The sequence below is a fragment of the Myotis myotis genome, unplaced genomic scaffold (genome assembly GCF_014108235.1).
Source record: "Myotis myotis isolate mMyoMyo1 unplaced genomic scaffold, mMyoMyo1.p scaffold_m19_p_12, whole genome shotgun sequence".
Taxonomy (NCBI): Eukaryota; Metazoa; Chordata; class Mammalia; order Chiroptera; family Vespertilionidae; genus Myotis; species Myotis myotis.
Genome location: NW_023416316.1, coordinates 10,271,094 through 10,283,336, shown reverse-complemented (window position 1 = coordinate 10,283,336; position 12,243 = coordinate 10,271,094). Strand labels below are relative to the sequence as shown.

Below are 12,243 nucleotides of genomic sequence, written 5' to 3'. Positions count from 1 at the left end.
AATCTTGCTGTTATGAGCACTAATTTTGTGCCCAGCCCTGTGTCAAGTCCTTCACATCCGGTTTTTAATTTAGTCCTCAGAGTAGACGTTGTTATCACTAATTGAACGGAAAACTGAACACAGCTAGTTCCTGACACGTTCAGGATAGAACTGAGGTCTATCTGCCCCCAAGGGCCATGCAAGTCAATCCCTGCATGGATATGCCTCCCTTGTTGCAATGTCTCCATCCTCACTGTTCCCTACTGTCCAGTGATCTGTGCCTTCTTCCCCCTCAGAGATAGCCGACAAGATCTACAATCTGTACAATGGGTACACAAGTGGAAAGGAGCAGCAGACGGCCTACAACATGCTGATGGAGGTCTCAGCCTCCATGCTGTTCCGAGTCCAGCACCACTACAATTCTCACTATGAGAAGTTCGGGGACTTCGTCTGGAGGAGCGAGGATGAGCTGGGGCCCAGGTATGCACATCTGAGTGTGAGTGAAGGGGTACATTCTTCTTGCTTTCATTAGACTTGACTGGACCCTTTTCCCTGTAGGCTGAGAGTGGGCTTTATCAAATAAATAAGGGTTGCACTCACCTTGGTCATGTTGGGGCTAGATAGAGATGGGACATGGAAGAGAGAAAGGATCTTGGAATCTTAGCTTCTTGGACTCCTGGAATGTCTGATAAGAGAGAAACATCAGTGCTCTTCTGATTAATCGCTCCCTTTGCCCAACTTCCACTTCTGATTTTAGAGACGGGAAACTTGGTCTCCTTGAGGGGCTGTGTCCTAACCAAGATCACGGAGAGGCACTGTTGACAGGCCATGGCCCGTAATCCAGGGCTCTTCCCACTCTTCCATAAGAAATCTGAGATTTTCTGGAATGAAGTTCAATAGTGACCATAACTAAATACATTCGTAATACATATTAAGGTATGCTTTTTGTCAACAGCAGTTATAGTCAACCACTGTTCAAGTGCTATGGAGGATTCAAACATAACTAAGATGTAGTTGCCATCTTCTGAAGCTTCATAAAGCAGCATATGAAATGGTGGCTGCATTTCCTGCCTTGCACCTAACAACGTCATCCATCCATTCGTTCATTCGTTCATTTATTCAGCACATACTCATTAGCACATCTTACATGTTAGTTGTTGACCATGCAATGGTGAAAAGGTAGAAGCAATCCCTACCTACACATAGGTTACCTTTGCAGGTAATTAAACAAGCAATAGCACAGAATAGGAATAGCAGGTGTCATGAGAGCAAAATAATAGGGCCCTTTGGGCAGGCGAGGCGTAGACACCTGGTGAAGGCTTCCCAAGGGCTGACACTCTGAGACCTAAAGGGTGAGGCGGGGTCAGGCAAGTGGAGGGAGAGAAGGATTAGAGGGTCTGGGGCAGAGGGACTCCCTGGGAAATGCTCAGAGGAGATGATGATATTACATGAGAGCTAGGTTTTTCCCTCAAAGTTTGATCATTTGCCTGCCACATGTATGTTTTTTGTCATATCACCATTCCATATATATTTTGTTCATTTGCTACCTCTTCCTTAGATTCACTTTTTACTGCAGATATATTTGAAAAGAAAACACGGTGTCATCTTGTAAAGGGTAACACAGCACCATCTAGCCTCAATAGAAAATTAAACCTAAACATTCATACAATGGAAAAACCACACACTTTTGTTCCATCTGGGACCAACTCAAGGCTCTCCCTTTAAAAGGGCAGCTCGGCGAGTGTTAGGGTATGCTAAGATACAGTCTCAAACCAAGAGGTGTGTTTTGTTTTTAAGTAACCTGGAGGAAGGGGCGAGAGTGAACAAGGGAGCTAGCTGCTTTCCCAGTGTGACTCGCTGTTGTTTAATGCTGGGTATATGATCATCTCAGGCACCACCTCAAATCCATTTCCCACCTCAGGGGAGCTCCTTCTGCACTTCGGTAAACACTGTGTGTGTAAGAACTGAAAGAATTTCCAAATTGTCAGAGCAAAGTGTGTGACAGCAGGAGCGGTAAAAGATAAGAAGCGGGAGGTCAGCAGGGGCCAGTCCTGAATGCCCGCTAAGTAGGGTTAAAGAGTTTGGATTATCTCCCTGGGGTAATGGGAAGCTTTTTCAAGTGTTTTTCACAGGGAGGGGGTGATATTATTAGATCTTCAAGGGAGAAAGATCCTACTGACTGCAGTCGGAAGCATGGACTAGAGAGGTCCAGACAGGAGGGAGGCAGGGAGGCCCTGGAGGCTGTTGTGATAATAGCCGGGAGAGACAGAGCCGTGCTCTGGGCCAGGATAGCATCAGTGGTGCTGGGGAGAATCGCATGACTTCTTGAAACATTTAATGGACTTTAAAAAGCTTTAAAATTACCCCATAAACTGGACAAAGGAGGGTATTCTCCCTCTTTCATAGATGATAAAGACTTAAAGGCCCACTGGGGTTAAATGAGCTGCCCAGAGTGGGACAGGTTTTATGGAGTCTGGGCCTGCCCTGAGCTCCCACCCTGAGTCCTCACAATTGCAATAACCTTCTGGGAATGTGAGGCCCTCAAGAGAAGAGACCAGAGCTTGGGCCAGGGATAAAAGGGACCTCTCCTTGGGTGGGGCCTTATCTGTTATGTGGGGTCCTAGACCGTACCCTTCTCCATTTCTCATGAAAGGAAGGTTCTTTAGATAAAAGCGGAATGAGGGCAGATAGGCTTGAGCCCCGGCTGCTGTCTCGCTGTGGGCGGGGGAAGACATTCCACTGTATTGGGCTTTCCCCCAGGGCTCAGGGAGTCTGGGTGGAAGATGAGCCAGAGTCCCATCCTGACTCTGCCTTTACACCTTTGGGACCCTTTATGACCCTCTGGGACATAAATCATCTGGAAAGGTCACCTGGCTGCCCAGGGAGGCGGAACAGTTCACTTGGTAATGGATTGTGATAACTCGCTAACCTCTGGCCAGCCAGTCACCAGCCACTGTCTGCCAACCCACACCCGTGGCACACAGCTCCCTCCTCCTGTGGTCTTCCCAGTTCCCAGAGGGCCTCTGGCATTCCTCCAACACTGCACACTGGCGTGTTAGCAGGAACCAAGGCATGTGTAGCCGACTCCACCCCAGTGCTGCTAGTAAACTCCCTGTGTACCCTTGGGCTCTGGTGCTCACTGGCCCTCAGTGCTTCATCTGCAAAGTGACCAGGATAAGCTAGTCTGGTGGTACTTAGTATTTTTTTTTAACTCATGGAAAATTTATCTTCTAAGTAAATCTTACATAGAACCCCAAGTCTTAGATAGAATGCCATCTCCTCAGAATATCCTTAATACTTCTACTCACTGACACCTCATGTTTTAATTTTCTGCACTGTACCTATTAGTTTTAATATCCTGTACCTCACATGTCTTTACTTATATGTCACCTCTCTAACCCACAACAATGTCAGTTTGTATAGCTGGCGATCCTTTATGTCCAATTTGCTCCTGTAAGTAGGCGCCAACTCGTTCCTTATCGAATAATCGTATAATGGGATGAGTAGGTGTGTGGACTCTGTGGGCCACTGAGTTGTTTCAGGAGAAGCTAGAGTTGGTGGTTTGGAGCCCCACCTGCCAGGTCTCCTCTTCAACTCCCTGCCAACACCAAGGGTCCTGGAGGTTTCTCTGAGCTATCAAGGATCTATAGATCACAGTAGCAAACACCTGAGTTCCACAAACTAAAGTCTTTGCAGCTCAAAAATAGCCTTGTAAAATGATGCATTTTTCTTGCAAATAGTAAGAGACTTGAAGAGCCCTCACTTCATGAATATATTGATTCATTGACTCATTGAATGTGCTTACTATGTGCCAAATGCTGTGCTGTGGGCTGGAAACACACGTGTGAAGAAGACAGCGTCTGCCTTTACAAGGCTCAGCATCTCATGGGGGAAAGGCTGGTCAGCGGGCAGGGGCAGTGAAACGAGGCAGAAGCACCGCACTAGATGAAGAGCGAGGGAAGCAGGTTTTAGAGCAGTGCTTCCCAAATGGCAATGCACGTGAGGATCGCCTGGGGCCTTAGGAAAATGCAGATCAACTCGGTGGTCTGGGATGGGCCAGAGATGCTGCATTTCTAGCAAGCTCTTAGGTGATGGCGATGTTTCTGGTCCAAAAGCATACTTGGAGTGACAAGGCTCTGGATGTGGGTAGCGGGTGCAGCTAATCCAGACGTGGAGCTGAAAGAAGAATTTCTGGAGAAGAAAGTGAAGGGTCTGCTTAAAGTTAAAGAATGAACAGGAGTCCTCCCAATTAAAGGAAGGGCATTCTCTTTGGAAGGAACAACCTGTGCCAAGACGAGAGAGCCGGGCAAGAGACTGTACTTCAGTCAAGAAGTAGAAGTCTTACTGGGGCAGAGAGTTCAAGGTGAGAGGGAAAGGAAAAAACAAGGCTGGAGAGTTCCGCAGAGGTCAGGTCATGAAGGCTCTTTTGAGACCTTTTCTGGAGTCTGTTCTTTCTCTTAAAAGCTGGGTTTTAAACCGAGGAGCCATATGGGCCAATGTGCCAGGCCTCTCAAAGGTTAACCAGTGTGCAGAACCTCAAGGTATAGGAGAGAGAGCAAGAGTGCCCTAGAGCCAGGGTCCTTGTCCTTGCTTTGCCACCCACTTGCCGTGTGACTTTGGACAAATTCTATCCCATTCTGCACCTCGCTTAATTACACCAAAGGGCTGGACTTCAAAGTTCCTTCCAGCTGGGAAACCATGGAACCAGCAAGCCCTGAAGGTCATGGCAACCAGAGAACAGACACCAGCCCAGCGTGTCCTGTTTTTCAGGGACTAAGCTGGCTTGGGTGATAAGAGCATTTCCCGGGAGCATCCTGAAGCTATCACGGGATGAGCTCTGGTAGGATTCTGTTGGTCTATAATCACCAACCCTCTGGATCTGTGGTCACATAACCCCCATAAAATTCAGTGACAAAAGGGCAGCTCTTACCTCTACCTAATAAATCCATCAGGCCAGTGACCACCAGAGCCTGCTTCCCATGGCAACCACAGGTTACTTCAAACAGCTGCGCAGAAAAGACCTGCTGACACAGCTTTCCCAGCCACAGGGTTCCTATGAGGCGATTAGAAAATCTGAGCTCATAGGTGGCCAGGGACCAGCACTGGCTCCAGTCTGAACGTCCTTGACCTCTTGGGCCTCTCAATCCTCTCGGTTACAGTAGACTAAGAGGATAGGGTAGGGAGAAGAGAGTAAGCACTTGAAAAGGTTTTGTTTCTGTGGAATCGATCTCCCTAGCCTAGGAAGGGTGTAGTCATGCCGTCAGCCCCATGTGCTTTCACGGCAGACATCGCTTATAGACCATGGCCTGGGATCTTTCTCAGCATAGCCCGACGAGAAGCTTTTCCCTTCTGAGGAGTTGGCACGTTCGTGAACATAGCTGCTATGTCCTCAGTGAATCAAGCCTGGGGTGTCCCTGGTCGTCCTTTCAGTACAAGGTTATATTAGTTTCTTCCTTAGATATTGTGGATTAACTCTCTTGGAATTTCCAGGACATTGGGAACAAGAGCAAACGTAGGCTTCCAGGGCCATATTCCTATCATCTCAGATGCACTGCTAATTTTTTTTTTTTTTGCATCTTTTGATATTTCTGAAATCAGGATGGACTGTGCACATGAATGTGCACATTCAGTGTATTTTTTTTTATTTTCTTGAAAGAAGTAGCGTCTCTTATCATTGAAGGTGTCTTAGACCGGATAAATACAAACAGCACACACTGTGACTTTGAACAAGTGTCCCATAGATCAGATTCCCACTGATAATGTAGCAAAATTGCTTATTATCTTGAAGTCTCTGTCAATTCCAAACGGAAACAGTTTTGGGTTAGTTGAGACTCAAGTCATCCTTACTCAAGTCATCAGTTTAGGAATGGATTCTTGGGGAGGTAGCACAGTTTCTTGTGACAGAATGAGGAGACAAAGCCCAATGTAACTATTTTCACCGGTCACCTTAAAAATCACATTTCAAGCCTGGTGTTGAGGATCTATATTCAGGAACAATTAATACCCGGGCTTCCGGTGTTCTGCTTAGTGGGTATGGTCGGAGGTTAAATTTGATGTGGATATATTTTGAGAGGAAACCTAGTGAACTACTGGGAAGCCATTAAACTATGGTTTTATTGTACACATGTATCACACCAGCTTAAAATATACATGTATGGAAGTGGGTTTACTAAGTGGAAATAACTCTATTGTATTTTGTTCTAAAAGTAACTCTTGCTCCTTCTGTAACATTCAAAATAATTAAGACGTATATAAAATGCAAAGAGAAAAATTTGACACCCCTGAACACTACAGTCCCCACCCAAATCACAGTGTGCGCATACCTTTCCAGACACAGGTATGGAAGTGACAGGGCTATGCATGTGAATAGGGAAACTGGCACAGGCTTGAGGATACGTCTCCATCTATAACTACAGCTCCATCTCCATCAGCTCTGAACACAGGTACTCTGTGTTCTGTCATCTGACTGTCCACACTTAACACTACAAGAAAAAGTCTTTTCCCGTGGATGTATATGCAAATATGTTGTATCTTTCAAGGGCCTGTTAGCCATGCAATGATATGAATAGAGTCCTCAGTTAAAGACCAACTGGGTTTCTTTCAACTGCTTTGCTATCAGAAGTAACGCTGTATAAGCATTTTCCCCGCTTGCCTCGTTGCTTCCTCAGGTCTACAGGGTGCCCTTGTGCAGGTGAATTCCCTTTACCTACCCTTCCTAGAGAATTGCTAGGTTTTGAAAGCTGAGGACTGAGAATTTCCTTAGTTCAAGTCGATTCACCCTGACGAATCTGACTGATTTCCTTGCAGTCGGGAGCTGTACACCTGGGGAGAGATACTCTGAGAACCAGGTGGGAAATACTGGTTGAGCACCTGGTATGGGCCTAGTCACTTACATCTCATTTCGCTTCCTGAACAATCAGTTTTGAAGTTTAAGCAAGAGAGAATCAGTGAAGTTAAGTAAATTGTTCAAGGTTACAGAGCCAGTAAATGTCAGAGCCCAAATACAAAACACTGTCTTCCGATATCAAGCCAGTGTCCTATCCATTATAACACACTGCGTCCCATGATATGTGCACAAATAAGGGAAAACGAGACTCAGTAGAAAATACACAAACGTCTCAGCAACCAAAGGAAAGCATGATTTATGGTATCTGGGAAGCGCTGGAAGACCCCATTTTAGCATGACTTGGAGGCATGAGTAGACCTCAGTGAATGTAGTCCTCTCACCTCAGGGACTGAATTCTTTGGCAACGGTGTCACACTAGGTCCTGTTGTGAAGTGCTCATCGGATGCTCAGCAGATGGCATTTTTTGGTGAACCAAGCCCCCAATTTCTTTTAGATTAAAAACAAACCAACAAAAATTGACTCCAATTTCAACTCTGCTCTAGTCTGAATGTCCGTGTCTCCCCTAAATGTTTGTGTTGAAACCTAATCCCCACCATGATGGTATGAGGAGGCGGGCCTTTGGGAAGTGACTAGGTCAAGGGGGTCAACCACTCATGAATGGGATTAGTGCTCTCATAGAAAGGACCCGGGAGAGAGCCTTTGCCCCTTTCACCATGTGAGGACACAGTGAGAAAGCACCATCAGTGCACCAGGAAGCAGGCCCTCGCCAGCCACCACACCGCGCCACGATCTCTTGGACTTCCAGCCTCCGAAACTGTAAGAGAAAAGTTCCTGTTGTTTACAAGCTTCCCCATCTGTGGTATTTTGTGGCAGCAGCCTGCATAGACTAAGACAGCCTCCTTTTGAGAACCTATTTAATCAATTCCAGTGAAGGGGAACCCACTGGAAATATGGAAATACTCATTATGTATTTAGAGGACTCCAGTTTTAAGTTTTTATTATATTGAGTCAAAATTTGCCTTCTGTCAATTTTCAAGTGGCTTCATGCGTAAAACTCGGGTGCCTTGCAGCAGAGATCTGAGACTCTGCTCTCTCTCTCACCCTGTTAACCCTGGTCAACTCCTGTAACCAGCCTGAGGCTCACTTACACCACCTGAGGCCTGGGAATAAAGCACACACTTTAGAACTGTGGTGAGAATGATGGCACATAGTAAGTACTCAATCAATTATAGTCATTATCATCCCAGCTCTAGTTTTTCCCACCAATTGTCTTCAGTTACTAGAACAACATAAACATACCATTTGCATAAATTCCCCCTTCAGTGGACACCTCCACTCCTGCTTTCAGTACTTTCTCGGAAGGTGTGCTTTTGAGACAACCTTCATCATCATCATGACCTGGCTGCAATTTGCATATGTCCCTCTAACCAGAAGTGACCGGGGATCTCCAGCTGTGTCCTGACCAGCATGAATGACATCAGTACTTCCCTTCAGCTGCCCCCTCCACTTCTGAGATTGCATTCCAAGTTTTTGCAGCCACGTCATGCCCTCGACTCTCATTAAGCTTGAGGTCAGCTGACACAGACACATAGGAGCTCAACTCAAGGAGGTGGGGAAAGGGAAGGAGGCCAACAGGAATGTTTCCTTATTGCCTCTTCTCTTCCTCTCCATTCCAAGGCCCCCTTAGAAATTAGGTCTCTGTCTGATAACTGTGTCAAACAGCTGATTGGATAAGAGGGCTGGGAATAGAATAGTTGGTCAAAGGTTCTACAATTCCTGGAGCAGTGGCATCTGATCCCAGCCCTTGACTCTTTCACAAGCCAGCCCTGTCTCAATCTTGCCTGCTGATCAACCAGTAAATTATTATGTGGTGGCCCTCCTTCACCTCTTGCTTCCTATCCTAGCGGGCTGAGTCCTGTCTGCAATGAGGAAGATTTCATCTTCAGTATTTGAGAAAAACGGTCACTCTGCCTGTGATCTCTCTCTCTCTCCAGGGAAAGCTTGGAGCATGCCTAGCCTTTGATTTATGGCTCTCTATTACTAGAAGTTATTACCCAGAACTCTCACCTTTGTTCTCTCACTCCCCCTCCTCCTCTCCAGCCTTTGAGCACCTCCAACCTTTCTCTCCATAGCTTCACCCTGTGAATTTTTCTATCCTTGTGGCATCTGATCCCAGCCCCTGGTCTAAATGCTGAGGCATTGTGTATGGTGGAGAAAGAGCAGGGACAGTTAAGCAAAATGGCCTTGGTGGAGTGCCTATAATGTATAGATTCCCATCCTGGGTGCCCATGGCAGTCATTTCATTGAAGTCTAACAACATCCCTGCAAGATAAGCATCTCTATTCCATTTTACAGATGAGGAAACTGACTCATAGAACAGACAGGACTTGCCCCAATGCACTCTGACACCTACGTGCTTTTTATGATAAGATGCTACTCCGAATCTTGGCTAACATTTAGTGAGAACTAAGCAAATTGCCCAGGTTATCTTATCCTCCCCAAACACCATTATTATTCCCATTTTACAGACGGGGTAAGAGCTCATGGCACTGAAGAGCTTGCTCATGATCCACATGGCCAAGCTGTAGAGCTAAGATTTGAATCTGGGTCTTCAGAGCCCAATATTTCATCTCAGCTCTATACGGCCAGGAGCCTTGCTTCTAGCATATCCTTTATAACTAACTTAAGCCATTCCTTGAGGCAAATTATTTTCTCTCTCCAAACCCTCATTTCCCCACCCATTCAAAAGGAGGCTTGGTCCAGTGAGTTCCAGGATCTCTTGGAGGGAAGGGCTGAGCCTATGAAGACAAAGCATGTGGGTATGTTGGAGGAATTGCCCTGTCCAGCCTAATTTTGTATGTGGCTGATTATTGTGACTGTCTGATCAGACTGCGACTCTCCACTGCCCCACAGATAAAACACGTGGCCATGGCTTAGAAGATGGGCTGCTCTCTGCCGAACTGACAGACCTTCTATCCATGTGCACCGACCGTTTCAAGCAGTTGGTGGTTTTATGCTGTCTCCGTCTAACTTTGGAGGGTATCCCTCTGTCTCTCTGTCTACCTGAAACATTCTTTAATCACTGACGACCTCACTTAGATGTTCCATCTTCTAGGAACACTCTTTGGAGCCCCCAAACTAATGATTGGGTGTCCCCTTGATATATTCCCATAGCACCAGGCAAGCTCTTCAACCCAGCACTCTGCCCCCGTATTAGAGGCTGTTACCATTTCTGTCTGTCTGTCTCCTGCCACCAATTTATAAAGATGCTCAAGGCTTAAACCATTACAGAGATAATAATGATGGTGGCGGCAGAGGTGGTGACGATGATGGTGATACTTTCTAACACCCATGAGGGGCTTACTGTGTGCCAAACACTTGCCTGGGAGTTTTACATGGATTAACTAACAATTGACATGTATTGTTTAATCATTGCCATAACTCGATGAGGTAGGCAGATGTTATTTTCTTTTTATAAATCAGGAAACAGAAAGAGGAAGTCGCTTCTTTTTTTTTTTTAAATATATTTTATTGATTTTTTTACAGAGAGGAAGGGAGAGAGATAGAGAGTTAGAAACATCGATGAGAGAGAAACATCGATCAGCTGCCTCCTGCACATCTCCCACTAAGGATATGCCCGCAACCCAGGCACATGCCCCTGACCGGAATCGAACCTGGGACCCCTCAGTCCGCAGGCCGACGCTCTGTCCACTGAGCCAAACCGGTTTCGGCGAGGAAGTCGCTTCTTAAAAGCACAGGGAGCAAAAGCAAACCCGAGCCTAAGAACAGTGGCACCTGTGTGTTGTCTACCTCACTGCCTGCTGCCGGTCTTGCCCTCCCCCAGTTTGATTCTCCTAGAGCAGCCAGTCTCCACTGGCCCCTGCCACTTCCCCAGTTTCCCACTGTGTCCTCACTCACACACTGGATTCTAGCCATCAGAACATCTATGTAATCCCTTCTCTCTTTGCCTTTGCCTCTGCCTCCTGTTATGTCCTTGCCCTTTTCATTGCCTGACCCCCTCCTCATTTATGAGGCTCAACACAAGTTCCCCTCCAACTAAGACATCTTCTTGCATGTCCCCAATCCTGCCCAGGCACCTTCCTCTGTTTTCCCACGGGTCCTGTGCCTCCTTACATCATTGCCCTTGCCACCTGTGCTGTAACTGTCAATCTGTCTGTCTTTCCCACTGGATGGGGAGCTCAGCCACATACTAAATGCTCAATAAATGAGCAACTGGTGACTTTATCCCCATTGACCTCACAACAGCCCCATTTTTCAAGCGAAGAAGCAGGCTTAGAGACGTTAAGTAAGTCTCCCAAGGGCATGGAGCTATTAAGGATCAGATTAAGCACGCCAAGGAGGAGGGGTAGGAATAACCTCCCCAGGCTGCTCTCAGGGAGGTGCCTGCCGGAGGGAGCGAGGACGAGGGTAGTGCGGCCACTCGAGTGCGATTATGAAGCTATGAATTCTTGGCACCTCAGGAAGTATTCCACCCAAGTGGTGAGCTATACAAAAAGGACTTTTTGAAAGGCACCTCATAAATTGTGCCCACAAAACGCACACACATAATCCCAGCCCTTTCCCAGCCGCCACACAGGTGCCTAACACAGTCTCCCATTTGTGGGGTCTGTGGTCATAAAACCGCCTGCCTCCTGGGGTCTCGGAGGGCCATGAGGACAGCGGGAGAGAGCCTGTTATTTAGCCCCTCGGGATTCCTGGGGATCTGGAAGGTAATAGGACGTAAAGAAACGTGGGTTCCACAGGAGACAGGCACTTGGACAGTGACGTGGACTTGTGGTCTGACCTGGGAGAGGGACATCCCTTTCCCTCTCCAAGCCTGTTTCCACCTCTATAATGAGAGGTCCGACTGGGTCATTGGTTCCCAACTGGGATTGCTCTTGGCATCTGGTGGGCAGAGGTCCGGGGATGCTGCCGAACTTTCTACAGGACAGTACCCCCAGTAACGAATAACCAGCCCCAATGTACTATTCCTGCCTTTGAGAAACCCCAGACTAGGTCATCTCAAAGATCCTTTAACTTTCTATGCAGCCCTCAGAGCTCCTCCCTCTGGTGCTGGGTAAAGGGCCCTGGGTAAATTACTAATGATGACCACCAAGTATAGAGTGATTCTTGCTCAGACTACTGTTCAGTATGACCTTAATCCTAGACATCACCGCAGTAAGTAGTAATTCCCTATAAGAGTAGCTGTCATTTATTGGCCACTTACTCTGTGCCAGCCAGGCTTTGGACATTTCTCAGATAATCTCACAGCCCGCTGAGGAAGGTAAGACCACCATCACTGTTCTAGAGGTGAGAGCAATGACACGCAGAGACCTTGTGATTTGGGGACATATATACTAGGCTTTGACATACGATTCCAAATTTCCTGACTGTGAGAAGAGCAGGAGGGAATTAGA

The 12,243-nt window shown here is 46.9% G+C and overlaps 1 protein-coding gene across 2 annotated transcripts in view; it reads left to right on the top strand.

Annotated features, from left to right (window-relative positions):
- Positions 1-12,243, top strand: part of ASTN2 (astrotactin 2) — a 746,156-nt gene that overhangs the window by 731,704 nt on the left and 2,209 nt on the right. For both annotated transcript variants that reach the window (XM_036329825.1, XM_036329824.1), the window contains exon 22: positions 276-459. In XM_036329825.1, the coding sequence (XP_036185718.1) occupies positions 276-459 (184 nt within the window). The remainder of the gene's footprint in view (positions 1-275; positions 460-12,243) is intronic.